Raw genomic sequence first — 23,824 nt, 5'->3', positions numbered from 1 at the left:
TCTTTCCATAATTTGGCTTTTATGGACAACACCTGGACTCTCCATAATTTGACTATTATTGATAATGCTGTCGTAAACATCAGGGTGCATGTATCCTTTCAAGTTAGAATTTTTATATGCTTTGGGCAAATACCTAGTAGTGCAATTGCTGGATCATAGGATGGTTCTATTTTTTAAAAATGATTTTATTTATTTGACAGAAGGACAGCCAGAGAGGGAACACAAGTAGGGGGAGTGGGAGAAGGAGGAGCAGGCTTCCCGCAGAGCAGGGAGCCTGATTTGGGGCTCAACCCCAGCACCCCGGGATCATGACCTGAGCCGAAGGCAGACGCTTAATGACAGAGCCACCCAGGCGCCCTGGGTAGTTCTATTTTTAACTTTTGAGGAAACTTCATTCTATTTTTCAGATGACTGCACCAGTTTGCATTCCCACAAACAGTGTAAAAGTGTTCCCCTTTCTCTGTATCCCTACCAAGATATGTTGTTTCCTGGGTTGTTAAGTTTACCCATTCTGACAGGTGTAAGGTGGTATCTCATTGTGGTTTTGATTTGTATTTTCCTGATGATGAGTCATTTTGAGCATCTTTTCATGTGGCTGTTAACCATCTATATGTCTTCTTTGGAAAAGTGTCTATTCATGTCTTCTGCCCATTTCATAACTGGATTATTTGTTCTTTGGGTTTTGAGTTTGATAAATTCTTTATAGATTTTGGATATTAATCCTTTATCAGATATGTCATTTGCAAAGATCTTCTCTTATTCCATAGACTGCCTTTTAGTTTTTTTGATTGTTTCCTTCTGGTATATTCATGACCTTTAACTGATGCATTCCAGTTCTAAGTAAATGAGTGAGTGAAAAATTTAGTGAGACTAGATTTGAATTAACGATAAATCTGACAAATGAGATTAATTTGTGAGTAAAGAATTACTCCATTACATCATAATTGAACTACTTATGAAATGATATCAGTTTTTGAATATCTTTACTATTTTGTAAATTTGGCACTAGTTTAATTTGTAGGAGACCAGAGTCTGTCTGGTTTTCCTTTGTATTCCTTTATAGTGCTTTTCATAGTAGATATTCAGTAAATACTTGCTTTTGAATGAGTGAATAAATGTAAGGCTGCTGCTCTTAAGAAATTTAACTAAAGGGGGCACCTGGGTGACTCAGTGGGTTAAGCCTCTGCCTTCAGCTCAGGTCATGATATCAGGGTCCTGGAATCCAGCCCGACATCAGGCTCTCTGCTCAGCGGGGAGTCTGTCCCCCACCCCCCGCCTACCTTTCTGCCTACTTGTGATCTCTCTCTCTCTCTGTCAAATAAATAAAACCTTCCAAAAAATTTTTTTTAACTTAAGGACGTAGATGTAAATACTTATGTTTTGATTTAGTGGAAAGAGAGCTATCTGTACAGGGCAATCTGTGCCAAGTGCCAGATGAGGGGTTAGAACAGTTTGTGCTGAAAGAAGAGGGAGTGATCATATTCAGTACCAGTGACTAAGCAAAACTTACTGAGTTGGGCCCTGAAAAGAAAGTTTTAATGAAAGTGGGGAGGAAGTGGGGATTATCAAAATAATCAGTTTCTGATTTTGTTATTTCAGAATGCCTCTTCATCCTGAATATGGTTTGGAAACTTCCCCTTTTTTGACCTTTGGATAAATCTGAAATCTTTATTTCACTAAGTATTTCTCCAGGGAGATCAGAACCATCTTAGTTCCCTTGTTCTTCTAATTCATGTCTTCTGTATCGTTCTTTTCTGTTAATTGTTTATTCTCACTGTTCAGCTCTCATTGAGCCTTCTTCAAAGCAGCATTTTATAAATACAACATTCTTTTTTTGCTATGAGCCTTTCCCTATGATCTCCGTCTTAATAAACGATAGTACCTGAGCCGTAACTAATGTGGGGCTCCCAAGGTCTTCTGTTATCTCTTTAAGAGACCACTATGTACTTGGCCTTTCTTCCCAAACCTAGAATGTACTTCCTTTTGAAGTTAATATGGACATTTTCATTTTTATTATTTTATCATAAATAGTTTTAAGTTTTATTTTTATTAAATATGCAGTAAAGTGAAAATAGAATGTATGTTTTAAAAAATAATGTGTAAGTTTTGCACAGTGGCAGTATCATAGCCAATGAGGTTTATCTGAGGTGTGATTATTGCTAATTAAAAAATAATGTGTAAAACCAGTTTTCATAAATTAAATAATTTTTTTGAAACTACTATATGCACTCTAAAGAAAATAGAATGACTCTTGTATTAGTAGTGACATAAATACTTCTTATCTTTCTTTTTTTCAAGGCATAGCTCCAGTGCTAGCTCCTTACTGAATCTCTTCTGAGTTCCTTCCCTTCCCCTGAGTATGTTGTTGGGTGCCCCTTGGTCTTGCCATTCTCCCTTGCTATTTGTTTACCTGTCGGTCTTTCCTACTAAGTTGTATATATATTTTCCCAGAACAGGAACCAGAATTATTCACTTACTAAACCTTTCTTCCTATCTCCCATCTCAGTGCCTTGCCCATAAGAAATACTTAATAAATGTTTGTCAAATTGAACTGAATTTGTACTTATAATTCTTTAAAGTGAGACATACCTGTGTTGGTTTCCTGTTTTATTCTGGTATCTGTCTTAATAAAGGAGTACCTAATAATGTAATACGCATTTGTATGGTTTTTTTTAAACTCTGGGTGAAATAGCATATACTACTATTTTCTTTCTTTTTCTTTGTTACTGTTCTGAATTAGAAAGCAAGCTTTCTCCCTTTTGACAACTGTTCTGAGCTGATCGAAGTATCAAGACAGTTTTCAGGCAGCACTTAATTTTTATTTTATTTATTTTACTTCTATGTCCATTAATTAACATATAGTATATTATTAGTTTCATAGGTAGAGTTTAGTGATTCATCGGTTGCTAATACCCATTGCTCATTACATCAAGTGCTCTCCTTAATGCCCATCACCCAGTACCCTGTCTCCCTACCCACCTCCCCTCCAGCAACCCTGTTTGTTTCCTATAGTTAGAGTCTGTTATGGTTTGTCTCCCTCTCTGATTTCGTTTCATTTTATTTTTCCCTCCCTTTCCCTATATTCATCTCCTCTGTTTCTTAAACCTAATTATTATTTTTTTAAAGATTTTATTTATTTATTTGACAGAGAGAAATCACAAGTAGGTGGAGAGGCAGGCAGAGAGAGAGAGAGGGAAGCAGGCTCCCTGCTGAGCAGAGAGCCCGATGCGGGACTTGATCCCAGGACCCTGAGATCATGACCTGAGCCGAAGGCAGCGGCCTAACCCACTGAGCCACCCAGGCGCCCCCAGCACCTAATTCTTTATATGATCTTTTTGGGTCATAGTTATTGTTTTCATCGTACTTTAAAGAATTTAAATATTTTTCCCCCACCCCTCACAGGTCTGGAAACTAAGTCTTTTTTTCTTTTTTGAGATTTTATTGATTTACTTCTCAGAGAGCAAGAGAAGTACAAGCAGGGGGAGATACAGAGAGAGGCGCAGGCTCCCCGCTGAGCAAGGAGCCCAGGACCCTAGGATCATGACCTGAGCCGAAGGCAGACGCTTAACACGGCTGAGCCACCCAGGAGTCCCAGGAAATTAAGTCTTAAGCATAAATAATTTTCCCAAATTAACACAGCTAGAAAGTGGTATGAATAAAATGTTGCCTGATATAAATTGAGAAGATTAAATTAGAAGGTCTGCCTATCTTCTTTCAGCTCCAAAGTCTTTGAAGTTCTGGGAATCTTTTACATTATTTGAACATCTGTATAAGCAGTAAAATATTTCACAAAGTGAACGTGTTTGGGGGGAAAGTATCAGGTTGCTTTCAGGCTCAAACCAGTTACTGCTCTCACAAAGATCGTTTGCTGACCATGCAGGAGGGCTCCTCATAGTGGCAATAAAGCAGTAATTTTTTCAGCTTCACCAGGTTTTAATGCTTCTATTTTTTTATCTTCCGTTTTGGGTGGTGGTTATACAGCTGTCAATTGTCTACCCAGTTGCCCCAGGGCTTTCTTGTGTCAAGCAAAATTTGGGAGAACCGAGACTGCTGAGTGCACTGGCTCCACCTACTGTCATGCTGAGGCAAACATCTTCCTACTGTTTCTCCTTTGAGAGTTGTTTCAAATTTATGTTTGTATATTGCTTTTTCCCCTTGACTTTCTTTCCTTTACTTTTGATATTATAGTTTTCTTTTCATTTCCCAAAACTTGGTTTTACTTACTAAGAAATTTCTAAATTATGGGAATGTTGTTAATGTCTGTAATTTTTATTTGGTGGGAGAATACAAAGAAATTGTGTTTGGGGGTATGAAAATATTGTAGTTTTCAAATTTGAAAAAATTCCTTAAGTCTATATTCAAATAGGATTCCCTCTATAAAAATATTTTTTTCTTTAATGTTTTAGTATACTAACTGTGTGGTATATGACTGAATCTCTAGTTTTTACTTCTGGTAACTTTTTTTTTTTTTTTAAAGATTTTATTTATTTATTTGACAAAGAGAGAAACAGGGAGAGAGGGAACACCAGCAGGGGGTAGGGGGAGAGGGAGAAGAAGGCTTCCTGCTGAACAGTGAGCCCGATGCGGGGCTTGATCCCAGGACCCTGGAATCATGACCTGAGCTGAAAGCAGACGCTTAATGGCTGAGCCACCCAGGCTCTCCCCACTTCTGGTAAAAAAACTTTTAATTGAATTTTCTGGGAGCATCCCAAACCCAATTAAACTCTAAAGAGTAGTAATTTAGCCTTCATTTTCTTTTTTCTTTTTTTTTCATTTATTTATTTTCAGCATAACAGTATCATTATTTTTTCACCACACCCAGTGCTCCATGCAATCCGCACCCTCTATAATACCCACCACCCGGTACCCCGACCTCCCCCCCCCCCCACTTCAAACCCTTCGGATTGTTTTTCAGAGTCCATAGTCTCTCATGATTCACCTCCCCTTCCAATTTACCCCAACCCCCTTCTCTCTAACTCCCCATGTCCTCCATGCTTTTTGTTATGCTCCACAAATAAGTGAAACCATATGATAATTGACTCTCTCTGCTTGACTTATTTCACTCAGCATAATCTCTTCCAGTCCCATCCATGTTGCTACAAAAGTTGGGTATTCGTCCTTTCTGATGGAGGCATAATACTCCATAGTGTATATGGACCACATCTTCCTTATCCATTCATCCGTTGAAGAGCATATTGGTTCTTTCCACTGTTTGTGACCGTGGCCATTGCTGCTATAAACATTGGGGTACAGATGGCCCTTCTTTTCAGGATACATCTGTATCTTTGGGGTAAATACCCAGGAGTGCAATTAGCCTTCATTTTCTATCATTTATTTATATTATTAATATTTAGATTTTAAACTATCAAAACAGTATAACCACGTTGTGAAAAATACAGACGAAAGAGAAAAGATTGGTTTACCATCTTAAAAAACCCATTCTTATCATATTGGTGTTTGGGGTAACCTTCAGCAACCATAGTTATTCCCAGCCATGATTAATGAAAACAGTTTTATAGTTGTGCTAGTTACCAGCTTATCCCTCAGCTCCAAACTGATTCATTGCATGCTCTGTGAAAATGGACCTTTACATAGGTTCCTTTGCTAACTGGCTGAATGTTAAACTTTACCAATAGAGGGCACTGGAGAGACATTGGAAGAGGGTGGGGTTTTCCAATCTTGGTTCTGAGGTGCTGGCCTGGTAGTTTCTCCACTGCCTGGCTCTTGGCAGTACAAGTGGCTTATCTAGTGTCTCTCTGACAGTACATGAAGATTCTAGTGCCCTGATCTTGAAGCTTGTCAGCTTTTACAGTGATAGCTCCTGCGGAGCACTGCAGTCAGCAGGATCCACTGGCCAGTAGTTCCCCACTCCATGTGATCAGCTTTCCCTGGCTCCCTAGAGGGCATATGAAGAACAACGTTCTTAAGGGTATAATTTTCAGTAAGCTCTGCAGTTGTGGCACTACAGCAACTTTTCTGTTGTTCTGTGAGCTGTGGTCATGCCCTTTCCAACGGGTTTAGATCTCAGTCCTGGCTGAGACCTCTTCTTTTAGTATTTTATCTCCAACCTAGGAATAGTGGCCATTCCTTATATCTGCTATTTCTATATTCTCAAGTATTCTCTTCTTATTAGCTAATCCCTCATTATTCCAGGTTTCTCATAGGTAATGATTCTTTATGGTAAACTTTTCTTTTTCAAATTACCCTCTGGTGAGAGTTTCCCAAACACCAAAATAATAAAAATGGATATTTTAAGATGGTAAAAAAATGGATTTTCTTCTTCTTTTTCCTGTATTTTCTACAATAAGGCTATATTGTTTTTATAATTAAAAATATTAATATAGGGGCACCTGGGTGGCTAGTGGGTTAAAGCCTCTGCCTTCGGCTCAGATCCCAGGGTCCTGGGATAGAGCCCCGCATTGGGCTCTCTGCTCAGCGGGGAGCCTGATTCCTCCTCTCTCTGTCTCTGCCTGCCTCTCTGCCTACTTGTCTGTCAAAGAAGTAAATTAAAAAAAAAAAAAAAATTAACATAAATGAATGATAGAAAGTAAAAGCCAAATTACTTCTCCTTAGAGTTTGATTGGTCCTTGAGTTACACCATTTAAAAAAAATATTTTATTTATTTGTTTGAGAGAGTACACATGCTTGCACATGAGTGGGTAGGGGGAGGGACAGAAGAAGAGGGAGAAGCAGGCTCTTGCTGAGCAGGGAGCCTGACTCAGGGCTCAATTTCAGGACCCTGATCATGCCCGGAGCTGAAGGCAGATGCTTAACCAACTGAGCCACCCAGGTGCCCTGACTTATACCATTTTTAAAGGAGAAATTTTCAGTCCGTGGTCATTTTATGTGCATTCTTTTTTGTCCAGTAAAGTTAAATGACCTAAACTTTATATAACTCCTTATTTATAAAGCAATTTCATATCTATTCTTTAAATCAGCTTTTTAAAAAACTTTTATTCTTGACTTTATAATCTTACCTTTATAGTTTTTTTGCCTTTGTAGTTAAACCTTTTGGTCTCATGTTTAAAAACTCATTGCCACTCCAAGGTCATCAAGCTATTTTCCTGTGTTTTCTTCTAAAATTTGTGTTGTTTTACCTTTCACGTTTAGATCTGCAGTACATCTCAAAATAAAAAGTATGAGTTTGGGGCCTAGATTCGTTTTTTTCCCATGTAAGTATCTATTTGATCCAGAACCATTTATTGAAAAGACCATTTTTTCTATACTACACTGAAGGGCCATGTTTATCACAAATCAGGTGACCATATAAGTTGGTTCTTGGGATCTTTTCTTATTCTTTTTGTCTGTCCTTGCTAATAGGCCTTGATGTCTCTAAATACTCTACCTTTGTTGTTATTTGAGATTGTCTGGGTTCATCTTGGCCTTTTGAATTTTCATATAAAGTTTATAACCACTTTCTCAATTTGTACCCAAAAAAACCCATCAGGAGTTTTAGTCTTAAACCTCTTTGTTAGATTTGTATTGAGGTATGTGATGTGTTTTGATGCTACTGAAAATTACATGTGTAGCACTACAGCTTGCAGTTACAGATTCAAGTTGTCAGTCTGACTCAGGAGTCAAAAATGTCTTTATTACTATGTTTTCTTAGCTGTGTAGAGAGATAAAGTGTGTATAGGATCATTATCTAATCTCAAGGCCTATTATCTTCCCAAACACACAGATTCAAGTATAATACAGTAATACTTCAGGAGTCTAGGCCAGAAAGCAAGTCTTTTTTTTTTTTTTTTTAAGATTTTATTTATTTGACAGAGAGATCACAAGTAGGCAGAGAGGCAGGCAGAGAGAGAGAAGGGGAAGCAGGACCCCTGCTGAGCAGAGAGCCCGATGTGGGGCTCGATCCCAGGACCCTGAGATCATGACCTCAGCTGAAGGCAGAGGCTTAACCTACTGAGCCACCCAGGCACTCCAAGAAAGCAAGTCTTCTACAAGGAAAAAATTTGTGCTAGCTTCAAACTTCTCTATAGTAATGTTCAATCGGGAAGACAACAGCATAATACTTACAAACTTTTGAAGGAATGAGAGCCCAACATTTTATAGCTAAGTCATCTTTTGAGAATAAAGGCAGAGCTCAATATTCTCAAACACTCAAGATGTCAGGGAATACAATATGTGTAACTCCTTGAAAAACTACATGAAGATGAATTATGAAATCTAAACAAGTAGATCATGGTTTAAAAAACAAACAAACAAAGGCAAAATGGGACGAAAAGTCATGGGGAAAAAGACTAGTGATAGTTACTTTATCCATTTAAATAGAGATTCGGGGCTAAAAACAAGGCTGAACATAGAATTACCATATGATGCAGGAATTCCTTTCCTAGGGATATACCCTAGAGAATTGAAAACATGTCTACACACAAAAAAATGTATTATGAATGTTCATAGCACATTATTTATAAAGTCAAAAGAATGGGAAACAACCCGGATGTCTTAACTGATGAATATATAAGTAAGATGTGTCATACCCACCCAGTGGACTATTTGGCAAATATTTTATATTTAAAAGAATGAAGTTGGACCCCTGGGTGATTCAGATGGTTAAGTGTCTGCCTTTGGCTTAGGTCGTGATCTTGGGGTTCTGGTATCGAGTCCTGCATTGGTCTCCCTGCTCAGCAAGGAGCCTGCTTCTCTCTCTGCCTCTGCGTCTCTTTCACTCTCTCTCATGAATTTAAAAAAAAAAGGAAGTTATAGATACATGCATGCTACAAAATGGATGAGCCTTGAAAGCATTATGCTAAGTGAGAGACGCTAGACACAAAAGACTACATATTGTATGATTTCATATATATGAAATGTCTAAAATAGCTGAATCCATAGACACAGCAAGTAGATCAGTGGTTGCCAGGGACTGTGGGGAGGAGAGATGGGGAGTGACTGCTAATGGGTCTGGGGTTTCATTTTGGGCTGATGAAAATGTTCTACAATTAGTCATGATGGTTGCACAAGTCTGTAAATATGTTAAAAACCACTGAATTGTATACATGAAAAGGGTTTCATGATATGTGAACTAGATATTGATAAAGCTGTTATTAAAAAAACCCACAAAGGTAGAAAATGTTTGCAGAACTAGACGTACATCCTTGACATTGTGAAATAATAGGCATCAACAATGTGGAAATGACTAAAAAAAATAAGTACATAGGGGAAGAGAGGTGGGAGAAAATTTTGGAGTATGAATTTTCTTATGTTTCACAGCAAGAATGCATTTGCTATAGGGGAGCCTGGGTGGCTCAGTTGGTTAAGCATCTGACTTTTGATTTCAGCTTAGGTCATGATCTCAGAGTCATGGGATCAAGCCCTGGTACACTCCCCACTCAGCATGGCATCTGCTTGTCCTTCTCCCTCTGCTCCATCCCACCCCTCCCCCCTCCTCTCCTCACATACACACTCTCTCAAATAAATAAATAAAATCTTTAAAAAAAAAAAAGGATGCTATTAAAAAAAATCCAGGTCTCTTTTCTTTTTTTTAGTCTTTTTTTTTTTTTTTTAAGATTTTGTTTATTTACTTGAGAGAGAGCCTTTACCAGGGACAGGAGAACAGGCAGAAGAAGAGGGAGAAACAGACTTCCCACTGAGCAGGGAGCCTGATATGGGGCTTGATCCCAGGACATCTGAGTGGAAGGCAGATGCTTAACTGACTGAGCCACCCACGTGCTCCTCTTTTAGTCATTTTCATATTCAGTTTTACTTTCTTTTTGAAATTAAATATGTCTAATACTTTTTTAAAGGTTATGTCTAATATCCTATAAAACTATATTTTTCTTAATTGATCCATTCTTTCATCTCTCTCTATATGTAAAGCTTATTAGCAAAACATGCTGCCATCTGCTATAACCATTGTTAAATTAAAAGAGAAACACATAATTTTATGAATAATACTAGAGGATAGGGAGAAACTACTATACTCTGATTTCATCAAGCATGCATGTATGGATTTATTCATTCTACCAGACTTTCCTTACTGCCTGCTCTGTCCTTGGTATTGTACCAAGTGAAAAGCATTATAAATATGAGTTAGACATGGCCCCTGTCCAAAAAAGTTCATAGTCTAATGGGCAGCTTGTTATGCTTTTTTTGGACAGCTTTAATTTTAGAATGTTTTGCCTTATATTGAGTGGAAATCTACTTCTCTGTAACTTCAGTGATTTTAATTTTGATAGTTTACAGCTTCTGGAAACCTCATTCACCTGTAGTTTAACAATCCTTCAGGTATTTGAAGACTGGAATCATGCCCTTCTCCTATGATGTGTTTTATTAGTTAAGTGAATAATTCCTTTATTTTAGTCTCTTCTTTCAGTACTTAGGATTTGTGTTTGTGTAAAGTAGGGTGCCATAAATAGGTCAATATTCCAAAGAGAAGCTGAAGTAAAGCAGGGAGAAGGATGACCACTACCCATCTCTTCACATTTTTACCTCTAAATTTTGCTTTGAGGTAGTATATTCAGATTTTCCCCAAGATGGTCTACTGTAATCTTTCTCTCTTTGCATCTTTCTCTTACAGTTGTCCTTATTCTGTCTGTCATAGCAGCCTATATTTGTGGTTTACAGTTTCTCATTCTAATTTGTAAAACTTTGCATTGTCCTTAACTGAGTTTTAGGTAGTTTATAAGACTCTTCTACACCCTGCCTCCAGGTGATTTGAAATGTGTTCCTGATTTTCATAGTATGACATCTCAGCTGAATTTAATATTATCTGTACCTTTGGGCATATTTTGATTCCTTTATCTCAGCCATCAGTAAAGATTTTTGTTAGTTTGAATCCTAGGACCCTCTGAAATGGCATCTTCTTCAGGTTTCAGTATCTTCTGCAAGATTACTTAAAGCTATTGAAAACTGTTGTTTGGATATATAATTATCAGTCAGTCTAGTTCCCCACCTTATGTTTTCACCTTCCACCGAGGCAAATTATTTTGCTATTTGTGCAATTGGGAATTTACTTAAAACATTTTTAATAGAATACTCTTTGATATAATTTTTAAAAAGATTTTATTTGTTTATTTTGGACAGAGAATATGAGTGGGGGAAGAGGTAGAGGGAGAGAGAATTCCAAGCAGACTCTGCGCTGTGTGGAGCCTGACTCGGGACTTGATCTCACAACCTTGGGATCATGACCTTAGCCAAAATCAAGCCTGACCAACTGAGCCACCTAGGCACACCCTCTTTGGTGTAATTTTTAAAATATTAATAAGGACTTTCTTTACACAAACATTGTGCTAGTACATTAAAGGATAAGAACATTGACTGTAAGGACAGATAGACCTGGAATAAGATCTTGGCCATGCCATTTGTTTACTGTGAGAACTTGGGTAAATTAAATAATCTCTTAGCCTGGAACACCTGGGTGGCTTAGTCCGTTGAGTATCTGCCCTCTGCTCTTGTCATGATCCTGGCGTCTAGGGATCGAGTTCTGCATCCTGCTCCCTGCTCAGCGGGGGTCTGCTTCTTCCTCTGCTTCTCCCCCCAACTCATGCTCACTCTCTCTCTTTCTGTCTCTCAAATAAATAAATAAAATATTTAAAAAAACTAATTTCTTAGCCTGACTTTATTGTTTGCTTAATGGGACAATAATGTTTCAATAGGTTGTTGTGAGAAGCAAGTTAGCACATGTATAATGTGAAGTTCTGTACTTGGTCCTTAACATGCCAGTAGACTGTAGTTCGTTTTCTCTTTTCAGGATCTAAATCAAATCTTATCACATCTATGAAACTGTCCCCAACTGTTTTATTCTCTTTCCTAAAAGTTTCTTTAATTAATTTTTATTTTATCAAAGTGATGAATTAAAAATATAAAAATCCAGTACATTAAAAAATAAATAAAAATCCAGCTAGTGGTAGAAGAATTGTAGTAAAACTAAAAAGCAGTGCCTTTCCCTCATTTCTTTCTACCCTCTAGTTCTACTCCTCAGTAGCAAAACTTTTTTTAAAAAACAGTTTATTGAGGTAGAGTTGGCATACAACAGAGTGTGCATACTTGAGGTGTATAAATCAAGTTTTGACATATATACATGTGTGAAATCATCACCACAGTCAAGATACTGAAGACACCTCAGCTCTACCCCACACCCTTTGTTCTTCTTTCTGACACTATAGGTTAGTTTATATTTTTCTAGACTTTTATATGAACTGTTTTCATTCTTGTCTGCTGATTCTTACATATGTGTCAGTTCTGGATTAGTTTCACTGGATTATTTGTCTCACTATGGGTTGTGTTTCTTTTTTTCTGTGCTTGGTAATTTTTTTTTAAAAGATTTATTTATTTATTTTAAAGGGGGAGAGAGAGAGAGAGAGACCGACCATGTGTGCAAGTAGCAGGGAAGGATAGAGGGAGAAGAAGGGAGAGTCTTTGAGCAAACTCTCTGCTGAGCATAGAGCCTGGTGTGAGACTCCATCCCACAATTCTGAGACCATGACCTGAGCCAAAACCTGAGAGTTGGACGCCCAACCTACTGAGCCACCCTGGCATCCCATATGCGTGGTAGTCTTTGAATAGATGCCAGACATTTTGATTTTTACCTTGTTGGGTTTTGGATATTTTTTGTATACCAGAAATAGCCTTGAGTTTTGTTCTAGGATTCAGTTAAGTTACTTAGGAATCAATTTTTATTTTAAATTTTGTCTCTGGTATTATTGAGATATAATTGAAAACAGTTGACCCTTGAGTAATATGGAGTTGTGGAATACGGATCTGCCCATGCAGTCAAAAAGCCATGTATAACTTTTGACTTTCCAGGATATAACTATTAATAACTTACTGTTGACCAGAAGCCTTACCAATAATATAACAGTTGATTAACACATATTTTGTGTTATATGTAACATATACTGTATGTTTATGATACAGTATGTTAGAGAAAAGAAAATATTAGTAAGAAACTCATAAGGAAAAAAAATGTATTACAGTACTATATTATATTTATTGGACCTGTGCAGTTCAAACCTGTATTGTTCAAAGGTCTACTGTGTAACATTATGTTTAAGGTATACAGCATGTTGATTTCATAAACATATATTGTAAAATGATTACCAGCATAGTGTTACATAATTACCTGTCACATAATTGCCATTTGTGTGTGTGTGGTGAGAACATTTAAGATGAACTTTCTTAGCAACTTTTAAGTATATATTATAGTATTATTAGCTGTAGTCACCCTGCTGTATATTAAATCTCCAGAATTTGTTAATCCTATAACTGAAAGTTTGTACACCTTGGCCAATATGTCCTCATTCTCCAGTTCCCCACCCCAACCCTTGGTAACTACCATTCTATTCTCTATTTCTCTGAAGTTGGCTTTTTTAGATTCCAGATATACATGATGTCATATAGTATTTGGTTATCAGGGTAAGCTGGATTCATGAATACAAGTTTGGAAGTATAACCTTGTATTTTTTGGGAACAGTTTGAGAAGGTTTGGTGTTAATCCTTTTAAATATTTAGTAGAATTCACCAAGGAAACTGCTTGTCCTCAGCTTTTCTGTGTTGGGAGGCTTTTGATTACTGATTCACTATCCTTACTTGTTATTGTTTTATTAGGATTTTTTTTTCTTTATCCATTCTATCCAATGGAAGAAATTTATCCATTTCTTCTAGGTTTTCCAATTTGTTGGCATATAATAGTTCATAGTAGTCTCTCATGATCCTTTATGTTTCTGTGGTATTAGTTGTAATGTCCTCTTTTAGTGGTGATTTTATTTATTTGAATTCTCTTGCCTTTTTTCTGAGTTCGTGTAGCTGAGGGTTTGTCAGTTTTTATCTTTTAAAAAGCCAGCTCTGAGACACCTGGGTGACTCAGTTGTTAAGCGTCTATGTTTGGCTCAGGTCATGATTCTAGTGTCCTAAGGTGGAGTCCAGCATCAGGCTCCCTGCCTGCTTCTCACTCTCCAACTCCTCCATGCTTGGGCTCCCTCTCACGCTGTCTCTATCAAATAAATAAATAAAATCTTTTAAAAAATAAATAAAAAATAAAAAACCAGCCCTACATTTCATTAATCTAATACATTTATTTCTATTCTGATTTTTATTTCTTTCTTTCTCCTAACTTTGGGCTTACTTTTTTCTAGTTCTTTGAGGTATAAAGTTAGGTTTTTATTTGAGATTTTTCTTTTTTCTTCTTTAAAGATTATTTATTATATGAAAGAGGGAGAGAGAACATGCTTGTGGTGGGGGGAAGACAGGAAAAGAGAGAGAGAATCTCAAGCAGACTCCACTAAGCACAGAGCCTGATGTTAGTTAGGCAGAGAGGCAGGCAGAGAGAGAAGGGGAGACAGGCTCCCCGCTGAGCAGAGATTCCGATGTGGGGCTCTATCCCAGGACCCTGAGATCATGACCTGAGCCAAAGGCAGAGGCTTAAACCACTGAGCCACCCAGGTGCCCCTCTGTCCCGGCCGGCATGACAAATCAACCAGGAACGTGAGGGTAAGAGGATGAAGAAAAGAAGTTAAGAGACAAAGAGATGGGGGCAGAAGGAGCACTGAGGAGGATGTACAACAGTGCTAAGTTTATTCAAAGCATTAAGACCATATATATAGTGATAGGAGAAATAATACACCTGTGTCCAGTTAAACAACCACGAGTTCCCATAATAAGTTTCACATTTAGCTATAATCAGACCTCGTGACGCCAAACGGCTGATGCCAATACAATTGTTCTGTATTGATACAGCAAACCTGAAAGTAATTTATGAGCAGTATTAGGGCAGCAAGGACCAGCAATGAACTTTTGACCCCAACCGAATTGTTCTCATTTGTTTAGCAAGAGTGTGGGAAGTCAGGTAGGCGAGCGCACAACACATAGCACAGACCCTTTCTCAGTGCTACTCATCGTTTCCTGTCCTAAACCTTTTGTTAGGTTATTCGGACTTTAAAGGAGGCACAAGTCAGGGCCTGGTTTGGTCCTTTTCTCAGGCCTATTGCAGCCTCCCACACCCCTCCTTTTAGAATTATTTTAACTGCATTCCATAAGTTGGTATATTGTTTCCATTTTCATTATTTCAAGATATTTTTTAATGTAACTTTTGATTTCTTCTTTGCTCCATTTGTTGTTCAGGAATATGTTAATTTCCACATATTTGTGCATTTCTAGTTTTCCTCCATGTTACTGATTTCTAGTTTTATACTACTGTGGTCAGAAAAGATACTTTGTATGATTTCAGTTTTAAAATTTTGCTAAGATTCGTTTTGTAACATCAATCTATCCTGAAGAATGTGTTTTCTGCTGCTCTTGGTTGGATGGAATGGTCTATATATATCTGTTAGGTCCTTTTGGTGTCAAGCATAGTTTAAGTCCAACTTTTCTGTATTAGTTTTCTGTCTGGATTTACTATTCATGTAGAAAATGGGGTATTGAAGTCTACTATTAATTGTATTGTCTGTTTCTTCCTTCAGATCTGTTAGTGTTGCTTAATATATTTATATTCTCTGATGTTGGGTACATACATACTTACATTTATTATATCCTCTTGATGGATGAAGCCTTCGTTATTGCATAATGATCTTCTTTGTCTTTTTTACAGTTTTTGTCTTAAAGTCTATTTTGTCTGAGGGTAGCTATGCCTACTTTCTTTTGGTTTCCCTTGCATGGAATATCTTTTTTCCATACCATCTCTTTGAGCATATGCATGTCCTTAAAGCTGAAGTTAATCTCTTGTAGCTGGCAAGCATAGAGTCAGGTCTTGTTTTTTTTTTTTTTTTTAAGATTTTATTTATTTATTTGACAGAGAGAGGTCACAAGTAGGCAGAGAGGCAGGCAGAGAGAGAGGAGGAAGCAGGCTCCCTGCTGAGCAGAGAGCCAGATACGGGACTCGATCCCAGGACCCTGAGATCATGACCTGAGCCGAAGGCAGCGGCTTAACCCACTGAGCCATCCAGGCGCCCCTCAGGTCTTGTTTTTTATCCATCTAGCCACTGTGTGCCTTTTAATTGCAAAATTTACATTTAGATTTTAGATAATTTACATTTAGATTTAAATAATTTATTTTTTAGGTAACTTATATTTATATTTAGAGTACTTACTGATAGTTAAGGACATACTAATGCCATCTTTTTGTTTTCTAGCTGTTACATAGTTCCCTTATTCCTTTCTTCCTCTTGTTGCCTTATTTTGTTTCTGTTTGTGTGTTTGTTTTTAAAGATTTTATTTATTTATTTGATAGAGATCACAAGTAGGCAGAGAGGCAGGCAGAGAGAGAGAGAGAGAGAGAGAGGAAGGAAGCAGGCTCCCTGCAGAGCAGAGAGCCCGATGCCTGATCCCAGGATCCTGGGATCATGACCTGAGCTGAAGGCAGAGGCTTTAACCCACTGAGCCACCCAGGTGCCCTGCTTCCGTATTTTGTGAATTGATGATTTTCTGTAGTTATATGCTTTGATTCCCTCTCTTTATTTTTCTGTAGGTTTTTGCTTTGTGGTTACCCTGAGGCTTACCTAAGACAACTTATAGATGTAACAGCCTTTTTTTCTGCTGGTAACAACTTTGCTTGCTAAAACTCTACCCATTTATTCTCTTCCTTGTAAGTTTTTGATATAACAGTTTACCTCTTTTTTTTGTTGTCTATTCATTAATAAATTATTATAGTTATAGTTCTTTTGTTTTGTTTTTGTTTTAAATTCCAGAATGGCTAACATACAATGTTACATTAGTTCCAGGTGTACATTGTAGTGATTTAACAATTCTATACATTACTTAGTGCCCTTTATGATAAATACATTCTTAATCCCCATCCCTTGTTTAACCCATTCCTCCCCCATCTCCCCTCTGGTCACCATCAGTTTGTTTTCTATTGTTAGGGATTTGTTTCATGGTTTCTCTTGCTCTCTCTCTCTTTTTTTCTTTTTTCCTTTGCTCATTTGTTTTGTTTCTTAAATTCCACATATGTGTGAAATCGTATGGTATTTGTCTTTCTCTGACTGGCTTATTTGCCTTAGCATTATACTCTAGATCCATCCATGTTGTTCTAAATGGCAAGATTTCATTCTTTGTTATGGCTGAAAAATACTCCATTGTGTATACATATGCTACATCTTCTTTATCCCTTCATCTATGGATGGAAACTTGGGCTGCTGCCAGAATTTGGCTGTTGTTAATTATGCTATAATAAGCATGGTGTGCATATATTCCTTCAAATTAGTGTTTTCACATTCTTTTTAAAATTTTTATCATTATTTTAATATTTTATATTATAAATATTTTATAATTTTAATGTTACTATTTGATATTAATATTTTATTGCTATTATAAATAGAAAATATTATACATGTTTTTATATCTATTTATTTATTTGACAGAGAGAGAGAGAGAGAGAGAGAGTACATGAAGGGGGAGCAGCAGGCAGAGGGAGAGGGAGAAGCAGCCTCCCCACTGAGCAGGGAGCCAGATTCGGGCTCCATCCCAAGACTCTGGGATAATGACCTGAGTTGAAGGCAGCCGCTTAACCATCTGAGCTGCCCAGGTACCCCAGTGTTTTCATATTCTTTGGTAAATACCCAGTAGTGCAATTACTAGATTTTAAGTAGTTTTATTTTTAACTTTCTGAGGAAGCTCCATACTGTTTTCCACAGTGGCTGCACTAGTTTGCATTCCCACCAGCAGTGCATGAAGGTTCCTTTTCCTCCACATCCTTGCCAACACCTGTTGTTACCTGTGTTGATTTTAGCCATTCTGACAGGTGTGAGGTGATACCTCATTGCGGTTTTGATTTGCATTTCCCTGACAACGAGTGATGTTGAGCATCTTTTCATGTGTCTTTTGGCCATCTGCATGTCTCTTGGCGAAGTGTCTGTTCATATTTTCTGCTGATTTTTAAATTGGATTATTTGGTTTCTTGAGTTTTGTATCAGTCCCTTCTGTATTTTGGATCCTAACACCTTATTGGATATGTGATTTGCAGCTATAGTTTTGTGGGGTTTTTTGGCGAATACAGTTATTTTTATTACTTTTGTCCTTTCACCTTTATAAGTGATAGAGGTAAGTGATTAACATACCAGCGTATTACGATATTACGGTGTTCAGACTTGGACCATACACTTACCTTCACCAGTGTGTTGTTTATTTTTATATATATTCATGTTACTAGTTAGCATTATTTCATTTCAGCAGGAGATCGTTCTTCATGGTTTTGTTGTTGTTGTTGTTTTTAGAGATTGAGGGAATACCAGTGGGAGAAGGGGAGGGACAGAGGGTAAGAAAGAGAGAGAGAGAGAATTTCAGGCAGGCTCCATGCTCAGCCTGGAGCCCAGTGCTTGGCTTGATTTCATGACCCTGAGATTATGACCTGAGCCAAAATCAAGAGTCAGTCATTTAACTGACTGAGCCACCTAGGTGCCCTGATCTTGTGGAGGTTGTTTTGTTGTTTTTTTAGATTTTATTTTGAGAGAGAGAGAGAGAGAGAGCGAGCGAGCCCAGTTTGGGGAGGGACAGAGGGAGAAGCAGGCTGCCCCCTGAGCAAGGAGCCCAATACATGGCTTGTTCAACCTAAGGCAGTCGCTTTACTGGTTGAACCACCCAGGCACCCCCTGATCTTGTTTTCTAATGTAAACGTTTACAGCTATAAAATTTGCCTTAGTGTGGCTGTTGTTTCATCCCATGAATTTTGGGATGTTGTGTTTATTTTAATTCATCTTTAAGTATTTTCTACTTTTCTCTTTTGATTTCTTCTTTGATCAATTGGTTGTTCAAGAATATGGTGTTTTATCAAAACAGTGTATGGTACTGGCACAAAAACAGACACATTGATCAATGGAACAGAATAGGGAGCCCAGAAAGAAACCCATGCTTATATGGTCAACTAATCTCCAAAAGGGGGGCAAGAATATATAATGGGAAAAAGAGGAGTGCCTGGGTGGCTCAGTGGTTATGCCTCTGCCTTCAGCTCAGGTCATGATCTCAGGGTCCTGGGATGGAGCCCCACATCGGGCTCTCTGCTCAGTGGGGAACCTCCTTCCTCCTCTCTCTCTCTCTGCCTGCCTCTCTGCCTACTTGTGATCTCCGTCTGTCAAGTAAATAAATAAAATATTTTTAAAAAATGGGAGAAAGACAACCCCTTCACAAATTGTGCTGGGAAAACTGAATAGCTACATGCAAAGAAATTAAACTGGACCGCTTTCTTGTATCATACACAAAAGTAAGCTCAAAATGGATTAAAGACGTAAATGTAAAAACTGGAATCCTAAAACTCCTAGAAGAAAAAATTGGGGTTCTTTTATTAAGAAAAAAAGGAGAGTGATGTTGGGATGGCAAATAGCCCCCCAAAATATAGGAAAGAAAAGAATATGTCATTTAATTTCCACAGACTTGTGAATTTTTGTTTGGTTATTTTGAACTTCATTTTGTTGTGGTTGGAGGAAGTATTTTGTATGTTATCTATCTTTTCAAGTCTGTTGAGAACTTGTAGTCTAACGTATGGTCTGTCCAAATGTTCCATGTGTATTTGAGAAGAATGTATATGATATACAGTAGAGTGTTCTGTATATGTCCATTAATTGATATTTGTTATAAGCTCCTGTGTTGAAAATTACTCATTTCGAATTTTGAATGCTTTGTGCCACTTTATTCTACCCAGAATCAATTTATAAAATAGTTTAACCATTTCTTTCCCCCTTACTACTTACTTCTGCTTTGGGGTGTTTACTATTTCTTTGCTTTTCATGTTTGAGGTTTGTTTCTGGTTTGTAAAGATGGGAACAAAAATCAGATGAAGAGAAATTGTTAGAAAAAAAGAAATTAAATATATTACCATAAAATGAAATTTCAAAAAGATATGCAAAATGCATACCCCAATTTGTTTGTTGCTATTTGATCCAGGAGACAAAAGTAACACAATTCTGTATTTTATCTTGTCATTAGTCTATCTGTGGATCGTTCTTTCAGTCTCAATACCTACCTTTTCCAACTCATTTTCTGCTGAATATTTGGGGTTCTTTTGAGATACTTCTTTTTATCTTTAGAATTAGTACCTGGGTGGCTCAGTTGAGGAAGCATCAGCCTTTGGCTGAGGTTATGATCCTGGGGTTCTGGGATCAAACCCTTATTGGACTCCCTGTTCAGCAGGGAGCCTGCTTCTCCCTCTGTAGCTCCCCCTACTTGTTCTCTCTTGTGCTTTCTCTCTCTCTGTCAAATAAATAAATAAAATCTTAAAAAAAAAAAAAGAATTTTCTTTAGTGACTATTCTGATTGAAAAATCTTAGTTTTGGGACATGTGGGTGGCTCTGTTAGTTAAACATCTGCCTTCTACTCAGGTCATGATGGTGGGATAGAGTTCTACAAGGGGCTCCTTGCTCAGTGGGGAGCATACTTCTCCTGCTCTCCCCCATTTGTGCTGCTCATTCTCTATCTCTCACTCTGACAAATAAATAAATAAAATCTCTGAAAAAAAGAAAAATCTAAAAAAAGAAAAATCTTAGTTTTACTTGTCAAAAGTTATCTTTTTTTTAATTGGATTTTTTTTTTTTAAAGATTTTGTTTGAGAGAGAGAGAAAATGAGAGAGAGTGCAGGAGAAGGAGGAGGGTTAGAGGTAGAAGCAGATTTCCCACTGAGGAGGGAGTCTGCCATGGGACTCAGTCCTAGGACTCCAGGGTCATGACCCAAGTTGAAGGCAGTTGCTTAGCCAATGGAGCCGCTCGCGTGCCCCCATTTGGATCATTTTACAGTATTTATTTTGAGTAGAGAATTATTTTCTTTGTAAATATGTTTCCACCATCTTTCTCAGAAGTCACCTATTTAACTTTTATTAAGGGCAAAGTTCATGTATTTTTTTTTTAAAGTGATATTGACTAATATAATTATTTTCTTGTGTTCTTCTCCTATAGGGAATACAGTGAGTAACCTGATTATGATTATACCTCCAATTTTTGGTGCAATTCAGAGTGTTAGAGATGGACTGGAAAAGCGGTACATTGCTTCTTATTTAGCACTCACAGGTATGTGTAACACTTCGTCTAAAAATGATGTACAGTATTCAGATGGATTATTTTTCTCATTCATACTTAAAATCGGTTCTTAATTTTGTGTTACTATACAACTTGAACATATTCTGAAACTTCTGATATAAAACTCCAGTACATTGAACTGTGTTTTGAATACAGTTTTTAAAAAATCAGAATATTTTAAGCATACAGAAAGAATAGAGATAATATAACAAATATACCCATGTGTCTTACCACTCAGGTTTGTCAGATGTTAGTACTTTATGATATTTGTTTCAGATTTTTTTCTTTTTTAAGGAAATAAACTACTAGATAAAATTGAACCTACGTTTGTATTCCTGCCTGGTTTTATTCCCTTCATCCTCCCAGCTCATCCTCCTAGAGTTAATCTCTACACTTGATTTGATTATCATTTTCTCAGGTGTTTTTTGTGTTTATACTACATATATATTTATATTTTAAAGTATATATAATATGGTTTGCATATTTTCAAACTATTTAAAAGGTATTGTACTGTATCCAACCTTTTGCAACTTATTCATATACCTCTGCCTTGTCTGTGAGGCAGGGACTGTGTCTTGGTTATCTTTGTATCCCTATTGACTGGCAATTTAGTGGTATTTAGTAAGTGTTGGATGGATGGGTGAATGAACTTTATCAGAGCCTAAGATGGGAAAATCTCTATGTCATGTTCTTGCATTATCATCATCACAAGAAAAGTAACAAAGTTGATTCTAGTTTGTTTCTTTTATATATAATCTTCTAAACACAATTTCTTGTTTTAACCCAAAGTATTATTTATACATAGGTAGAACGGACTTTTAAATTACTACAGATCAATAAACTATAATGTGTCATATCACATTTTACTGTAATTAATCATTGGATGTGAGAGACTTCAGTTTCAGAATCCATTTCTCATATGCATGATATTTTAAGAAAGTTATTTGTTTTGGGGCACCTGGGTGGCTCAGTGGGTTAAAGCCTCTGCCTTTGGCTCAGGTCATGATCCCAGGATTCTGGGATCGAGCCCTGCATCCGGCTCTCTCCTCAGCAGGGAGCCTGCTTCCCTTCCTCTCTCTCTGCCTGCCTCTCTGCCTGCTTGTGATCTCTGTCTGTCAAATAAATAAATAAAATATTAAAAGAAAAAGTTATTTGTTTTAAGAAAGTTACTTCAAAAGGAAGACTTGTTCACAAACTTAGCTTTTTGCTTTATTTCCTGGGATATTTAAAAAAATATATTTATTTATTTATTTTTAGAGTATAGATGGGTAGGGGCAGAGGGAGAGGGATTCTAATGCAGACTACACACTGAGCATGGAGACTGACTCGGAGGTTGATCTCAGGACCCTGAGATCATGATCATGACCTGAGCCGAAACCAAGAGTTGGAGGCTTAACTGACTGCACTACCTAGGTGCCCCTATTTATAGGGATGTTTTAAGAATGTTTATAAAATACTGACAGGTCACAATCAGTAATAACAATAAGAATAAAAAGATTTGTGGGAATTCCTGGTTGCCTAGGATAATAGTGTCCTCCTAAGTTAGAATTTGTCTACTCATCCTCCCAGAAAACCACACAGATTAAGAAAGGAAGTTCATAGTACCACACTTATTCAGTACTGTGAACTTCAGATCATTTTTAAATAAGTAAAAATGCCAGTTTCCAATAGAATTATCTTTGATGCTTTAGAATTGGGGAAGTTTGAAAAACTGCGTGAAAAAGAGGAGAGGGGTTGAGAGACAAAGTCTGAAAAAGAAAATCTGCACACTAAATGCAAAATTTCTGAAAGCAGTCTGAGATCTGGTAGATAACAATACTGGCTAAAGGTAAAGACTTTAGAATGTGTAAGACCTAAGGTAGCATGTTTTAGAAAGGTATTACTTCTGGGAAACAGATATGTAAAAAGGGGATGAGACTGGGGTGCCTGGGTGGCTCACTTAGTTAAGTTTCTGACTCTTGATTTTGGCTCAGGTTATGATCTCAAGGTCTTGGGATTTGAGCCCTGCATCAGGATCTGTGCTGAATGTGGAACCTGCTTGGGATTCTCTCTCTCCTTCTCTCTTTACAAAAAAAAAAAAAAAAAAAAGAAAACGTATTTAAAGAAAGAAAGAGGGAGCAACTCTTTGGAGATATGTCAGTGAAGAGAAAGAAGGAAACTAGGGGGAGGAATTAAGATCCTGTGGAAACAGATGAACTAATCAGACTCTTCCTCCTTCACTCCCTGTATTGCCCAAGTAAGTAAGTATATATGAAAGAGGGCACTGAACCTCACTATTTGACAGAAGGGAGCAGTCTTGAGCTAGGAATTTTTAGGCCCCCCCAAATCTTGTCTCTTTCCTCCATAGGGACCAAAAGAAGCAGTCTACATCCATAGAAAATTACTGTAAAAAGAAAACAGAAAATGCAAGTCAAGATTTTTTTGGCTCATGGGCATCTTTCCCCCACAATTAGTTACAAAGCAGAAGGAAACTATAGCATAAAACTCCAAGCTGAATTAACTAGCCTCAAAGAAATGAATCAAAAATTCAGAAACAAATAACACCCTGTTTTAAAAGAAATAAAATTAGAATTGATTAAACTTTGGAAAGATATTGAAGCTGAATTACAATGTGTTGAATATTTAATAAGGGCTACTTAAGAAGACAGAGAAGTAAGCAAAAGAATGAAAATTAGATGATGAAAAGGACCAGAGAGAAAGTGATTGAAATGGAAAAGAGGCAGAGAAGACTTCATAAACATATCACTGGAGTCCCTGGAGAAGAAAAACAAAACAGTGAAATAGAACTTACATTTAAAATTATAATTCAAGAAACTTTAGAAACAAAAGAAGAAAAAGAATGAATCCGTACTGAAAGGTCCATTTTTGCCTCCTAAAACTGTCTTGG

At 37.2% G+C, this 23,824-nt stretch overlaps 1 protein-coding gene and 1 pseudogene across 2 annotated transcripts in view; both read left to right on the top strand.

The window, feature by feature from the left end:
• ACER3 (alkaline ceramidase 3) overlaps positions 1-23,824 on the top strand; it is a 187,046-nt gene that overhangs the window by 30,559 nt on the left and 132,663 nt on the right. The window contains exon 2 of one of the 2 annotated variants that reach the window (XM_044258475.1): positions 20,818-20,928. In XM_044258475.1, the coding sequence (XP_044114410.1) occupies positions 20,818-20,928 (111 nt within the window). Of the gene's footprint in view, positions 1-20,817; positions 20,929-23,824 lie in introns of those variants that run through there. The other variant, XM_044258478.1, reaches the window with a different exon arrangement.
• On the top strand, positions 2,103-2,227 carry LOC122914706 (annotated as a pseudogene).

This window comes from Neovison vison, chromosome 7 (genome assembly GCF_020171115.1).
Source record: "Neovison vison isolate M4711 chromosome 7, ASM_NN_V1, whole genome shotgun sequence".
NCBI classification, from domain to species: domain Eukaryota; kingdom Metazoa; phylum Chordata; class Mammalia; order Carnivora; family Mustelidae; genus Neogale; species Neogale vison.
Note: the sequence above shows the minus strand (reverse complement) of the source record. Positions and strands in the feature narration are given on the sequence as shown.